This window comes from Lepidothrix coronata, unplaced genomic scaffold, assembly GCF_001604755.1.
Source record: "Lepidothrix coronata isolate B3197 unplaced genomic scaffold, Lepidothrix_coronata-1.0 Scaffold67, whole genome shotgun sequence".
Lineage (NCBI taxonomy): Eukaryota > Metazoa > Chordata > Aves > Passeriformes > Pipridae > Lepidothrix > Lepidothrix coronata.
In genome coordinates this window covers 285,620-291,863 of record NW_016690247.1, presented here as the reverse complement: position 1 = coordinate 291,863, position 6,244 = coordinate 285,620, and the positions used below count along the sequence as shown (strand labels likewise).

The 6,244-nt window shown below is 45.1% G+C and overlaps 1 protein-coding gene across 1 annotated transcript; it reads left to right on the top strand.

The window, feature by feature from the left end:
- Positions 1–2,712: 2,712 nt before the first annotated feature.
- Positions 2,713–5,878, top strand: CHRAC1 (chromatin accessibility complex 1). Its single transcript, XM_017818342.1, has 4 exons — positions 2,713–2,848; positions 3,197–3,341; positions 3,920–4,046; positions 4,986–5,878. Exons 2-4 carry the CDS (start codon positions 3,213–3,215, stop codon positions 5,129–5,131), a joined length of 402 nt encoding a protein of 133 aa, XP_017673831.1. The 5' UTR covers positions 2,713–2,848; positions 3,197–3,212; the 3' UTR covers positions 5,132–5,878.
- Positions 5,879–6,244: the final 366 nt, after the last annotated feature.

Genomic DNA, 6,244 nt, shown 5'->3' with positions numbered 1-6,244 from the left:
CAGGACACCTTCCCAGGACACTCTGTGTGAGACAAGAGCTTCACAGGGGGTGTCGGGAAGAAGGAGACAGTGACACTGCAGAAAATACAAAAAGCCATTTTGAAACGTTTAAACCACAGTAAAAACTTCTGTCTCCATAATGTTTGAGCTGTTTTCCTTGCCAATCCATCTCTGACAGGAGTTTTTCCATCCTGCATATGGCAAATCCATTGCCACAGATGTATTGGTCACATAATCTGACCAGTGGATGTTTAGGATTGAACGGAGACAGCGTTGATGGAAGCGTTCTAGGAGACGCAGGTGGTGGCGGTAGATGAATAAATAATTAAATATTTAATTATTGACTTCTTAAATGTGTATGAATTGGTTTTAAAATGTCACTCAGCAACAGAGTGGCCTAAAATTGAGCCCTGGGAACTCTACTGGGGACTGACCACCAGCCTGATGTGACCTGGTTCACTACACTTGCTGTTTCTCCAATAGAGAAAGCTACTCCAGTAGAGCTACTGCTCTCAGTAGCTTTTGGGAATTCAGCAGACACTTTACCCAGATTCTCATCCGTGGGGCATTTTGATTATATCAGGTTTATCATTATTTTTCTTTTACTATAATCCAATGAAGCTTGATACAGAGGTACTTTTCAGTAATTCACCATCCTTTTCTGCTTTCAGGTACCTCACTAGTACATCTGAATAAATTTTCCTCATTTGAGCAGACTGTTTATTGGAGCAGCAAGTTTTCCTTTGCCATTGCTGTATTCCCCCCATAGTACAGGACACAGGTAAAATCAGTACATTAGGAAGTAGTAGTTTTTATGCAAATTACCAGAGGTGATATTTATTTTACCTGTGTTCCCTGTCAGGTTTAACAAAGAATTCTTAATAACAACACCCATTCAGTTCTAATTCAAGAGAATTAATTCTAGCTTCATAGGTTTGTTTGTTTTAATTAGGAACAAGTTGGATCCCATTACTGGTACAACATTAATTTTGCAATTACAAACTATGCTAAAGATAAATGATTAAATATCAATAATAGTGCAGTATCATGGTGTTCTCTTATGCTATACAGTCCTAATTCTGTGTCCAAACAGCTCAATACCCTCAGAAATCTTGGTAGTTCGATGGGGGTTTATATGTATATTGAAATAATGAAAGACACCAGTAGTATTTACAAGAAATTCTCTGTCAGAGTAATGTCAGCTGTTTCCACAAGATGTCACAAGACACTAAAGATCAAGGAAGAAACTAAACCTTGCAGATATCCATGTAGCATCCTAGAATATTGTGCTTCCCTTCAGACATAACTTCAACAGAATGGCCTCGCAGAAGGTGTAACCTCAAAGGAATTACACTGCTTGAGAGACAAAGATTATCTGCAACAGCGAACTTTAAATGATGTGCCCAAATACAGTAATTTTGGAACTGCATCATCACTGTATTATCCTTGCATCAAGGTGCTTACAACTGCTTATGGTGCTGTGTTTTATTAATAAATCAGTATTATCTGTACCCTTGTCCTTATGTACTGGGCAAAGTCTATACAAGATAGCAACATTCAATCAAGAAACTCCCTGTATTTTTCATTTAATGTGCTTCTTTATGGGTACATCTCTTTCTGCCCTAAATTCCATGTGAATTATTATTGTGTATTATGGAAAAGCTCCTGCTCTTCCCTCTCATACTAAGAGATAATTTAGTGGCATTAGCAGACTTCTTACCAATACAAACCATCAGGCTTGTTGTTTGTAAAGCACGTTGGAAACTTTTTTATTGAGGCCATTAATGAATTGATGTAAACTATGTGTCACCACTCCTGGAAGTGCTCACTCGCTCCCTGTGGGATCCAACACCCTCATCCAAACAGGCACAGATGAACTTCTGGAGCCAATGCTCCCAACAGCAAAACCCATCCACAAGCATGTTACAACCTGCCTACACAGCAGGCACACGAGGTAAATATGGGGAACGTGTTAATAATGAAGATGCAGCCCCATCATCACTTAATAGTTTACATGTGCCGTCCACACGCCCACACAACCTCCCAGGAGTGTCAGGATGACCAGGCACATTCCCTGCTACTGCACTGCAGCAGCAGAGGCGTTGAGCAGCCTGTAATTACAGTTTGGATTACCAACTTTGAAGCCACTGGCCTGTAATTGGGATACATGCAGGAGGCACGTGGTTGCCATTAAAAATGAATTCCCGACACTCATGTACCAGCCTGGGGCTGAGGAGCCATGTCAAGGGGGCGAGGAAGGGAAAGCCCCAAGGAGGGCCAGCAGGACCCCGTCCAGGGGGGCCCAGGGATGGCTGAGGGAGCTGGGGATGTTTAGCCTGGAGAAAAGGAGGCTCAAGGGGGACTTTATTGCTCTCCACAACTACCTGAAAGGAGGGTGTAGCCAGGTGGGGATCAGGCTCTTCTCCCACCTAGGAAGTATTAGGGTGAGAGGAAACGGCCTCCTCAAGTTGTGCAAGGGGAGGTTGGACATTAGGAAGAATTTCTTCACGGAAAGGGTGGTTAGATATAGGAATGGGCTGCTCAAGGAGGTGGTGGAGTCACCGTCCCTGGCGGTGTTTAAGAAAGACAGGACGTGGCACTTAGTTCCATAGTCTAGTTGACATGGTGGTGTTCGGTCATAGGTTGGACTCGATGATCTCAGAGATCTTTTCCAACCAGAATTCCAGTCTTCTCCAACAGAATTCTGTGATTCTGAGAAGTCTCCGAAGCCTCAGCGCGCCCGGGGAGGCGGAGCCGGCGGGGCTGGTGGTCCCTGTAGTCCCTTCTGTCGGGAGTTGTAATCCCGGGATCAGGCCGGTCCCGGTGCAGGGAGCTGTAGTCCAGGAAGGTACCTGTGTTTCAGGGAGCTGTAGTCCCGGGATCGGCGCCGTAGGAAGCTGTCGGGAGCTGTAGTCCCGGGATCGGTGCCATAAAGAACTGTAGTCCCGGGCTCGGTGCCGTAGGGAGCTGTCGGGAGCTGTAGTCCCGGGCTCGGTGCCGTAGGGAGCTGTCGGGAGCTGTAGTCCCGGGATCGATGCTGTAGGGAGCTGTAGTCCCGGGCTCGGCGCCGTAGGGAGCTGTCGGGAGCTGTAGTCCCGGGGTCGGTGCCGTAGGAAGCTGTCGGGAGCTGTAGTCCCGGGCTCGGTGCCCTAGGGAGCTGTCGGGAGCTGTAGTCCCGGCTCAGCCCCGCCTACAGGTCCCGGCGGGCCGAGATGGCGGCGCGGCTGAGCGAGAACCGTCTGGTGTCGCTGCCCCTGTCGCGGATCCGCGTCATCATGAAGAGCTCCCCGGAGGTGTCCAGCATCAACCAGGACGCGCTGTTCCTCACAGCCAAAGCCACGGTACCGCCGCGCCCTCCCCGCTCCCCCTGCCCCGGCCGAGGGGCCTCTGCCGCCGGAGGGTTCGCGCTGCCCCCGGGCCGCGCTCCCGCTGCCCGCTCCCTGCATCGAGACATGGAACCAAACCCTGGCCCTCAGCTTCCCCGACATTAGAATCATAGAGTGGTTTGGGTTGGAAGGAGACCTGGGAGATCAGGGACACCTTCCACTAGACCAGGTTGCTCCAAGCCCCGTCCAACCTGGCCTTGAAACACTTCCAGGGATGGGGCAGCCACACCTTCTTCTGGGCAAACTGGGCCTCATCACCCTCACCACAGGCAAGAATTTTTTTCCTGATATCCAGTGTAAACCTACTTTTTTTCAGTTTGAAGCCATTCCCCCTGTTCCTCTTACAAGCCCTTGTAAACACCCTTGCCCTGTCTGTCCTGTAAGTTCTCTTTGGGTACTGGACATCCCTGAGTCTCTGCACTGAGTGCCCACTGTCTGTGTGGTTAAACATGGTGCTTCTGCCTTGAGAGAGGGATCAACTATATATGTGAATTCTTAGCTTGACTATTTGTTTTTGTTTTCTTTTTTTTTAGGAGCTTTTTGTTCAGTATCTGGCTTCATACTCCTACAAACACGGCAGAGGGAAGGAGAAGAACGCTCTGACTTACACTGACCTGTCTCATACAGCAGAAGAGTGTGAGACCTTTCAGTTCCTTGCAGGTATTGATGTTACGAGGACAAATCCAGTGTGTGATTTAGACAATGAAATCTTGGTCTTAATGCATTGTTTTGTGAGGACCCAGTTCTGCTGCTGGTCACTGATCCCCTGTATAGCATTCAACTGGAACTCATAAACTACATCGCTGAAAACATTTCTTTGTGAATGGGGATTTTTCTTCTGCCTCTAAATTATACAATTATACTATATATAGTTCTTAGCATATTGCCTTAAGTATTTCTTAAATTGCAATTCCATTGAAAGCTTTCAGCCCATAAAAGAAGATCATTGCACATCTTTAGGTGAGAAGTTACGTGAACCAAAAGTGGCGCACACAGAAATCTGTAAGTTTTGAGCAAAAGGGCTTCATTGTATGGTCCCTCTCTCCTTTTAGATATATGTACACACATGTGTGTATGTGCAGTTTTTACTGGTGCTTGGATTTGTGTTGTAACACTGAGCTCAAAGATGCTCCTAATCCAGTCTTTCTCTGGGTTCCCCATGGACATACTTCCAGTGCACACAGTTCTGCTTTGTATCAGGTCCATTACTGCCCTGAACAAGTATCTTAATGAAAAAAAACCCACACCAAAACAAAACATTTTTTACAGGGTATGAGTTGGAGAGCTGGCTTGTTGGATCCAGGCAGCTGAGCACTCTATTTTAAATCAAATAAATAATGCACATCAGCAAAGACAGTTGCCAGTAATGAGTCGTAAAATATATTCCTTATCTTTGGTTACTTGTACTGTAAGTGGGTAATTCCCTGTTACTCTTACAGCTGTATAGGTCAGACTGTTTTACCTGATTATTCACTTGAGCTTTGTTAAAAATACTAATATTTATTTTTTACTTCATTTCGTTAGTGATTTGGATGCAACAGTATTGAGGCAATGTAAGTGTTCAAAACTGACTATAAAAGCAACAATTCTACCTTCCAGATATCCTGCCAAAGAAGATCCTAGCGAGCAAATACCTAAAGATGCTCGAAAAAGAGAAACGAGATGGAGAAGTGGGGGAAGGACATGAAGAGGATGAGGAGGAAGAGGATGAAGATGAAGCTGTTGGTGACAGTGTTGGATCTTAAGGCCAATGGAGAATTGCTTCATAGTTGATCCACTTTCTGTTGTATAAAGGATGTTTTTGTGACTGAGAATCCAGATGCTGGATATATTTATACACTGAGCCATCTGCTTTTGCTTTAAGAAGTTTAGAAATTGAACTTTATACGTTTTGAAGAATGGGATTCTATCCTCAGAAACACGGCGGGGTAGGAGGACACAGTGTAAATCTGACAGCAGAGCTTGCTCAGATGATTTAAAATTACTTTTCAGACAATCAGTACCCAAATTTAAAATTTCTTACAGGCAGCTTTCAGTCCAAAAGCTCCAAAAGTGGACCAAGTCCATTAAATAAGTCTTTAAAAACAGCTACTTCTGTGATGCAGCCTAGACACCATGTGGGCACCAAAACAGGGTTGAGGAGATCCATTACAAGGGCTAATGAGGTTCTGCAGTTGTGGTGGTAAAAGTAAATGTCTTAGAAAATGATGTAAATATGTACTTCTAGGACCTTTTTCTCTAACGAACTCTATTTCTGCAGTTTCTCCTTCCAAAATGCACATTGAAGTCTTACTAGACGTGAATTCCTGAGAGTAAGCAACTCCTTTGCCATTGGAGTGACAGAGCTGGATTTTTCACTTGGTTTTAGTTTGTTGTTTTGTGGTTTATTTTGTTTTGGTTTTGTTTGGGTTTTTTTACAATAGAAATGGCAACCGCCCTGTATGGAACTTTACGTGCAACTTTCTAAAATACATGTTTTGTATGAAAACTGACATTGGTGCAGAAACTTTGTTCTTTCCAGCTTCAATCATGACCAGTGTAGTAATGTTTGCAGAGAGTCATGGTCAGTCATTGAGAGAGAAATAACCAAAATCTCTTCCCCCAGGTGTGGAGAATGCCCCAGGTAAGAATGGGAATGTTATTAGAGAACAGGACCTCCCACTCCAAAAAAGCTGGGCAGTGACCTGCCCTGAATCAGGAATTTGTTGTCTCAACACCCCATTTTGGCTGGCGTGGTAAAGGGAACTGTCCTTCCTGTCAGGATGACACCAACTGCTTCTCTTGGGTTGAAGACACACTAAACTGCTCTTAAAACACAGGGCAGAAAGCGCCAACAGCTCCATAATCCAACACACTCC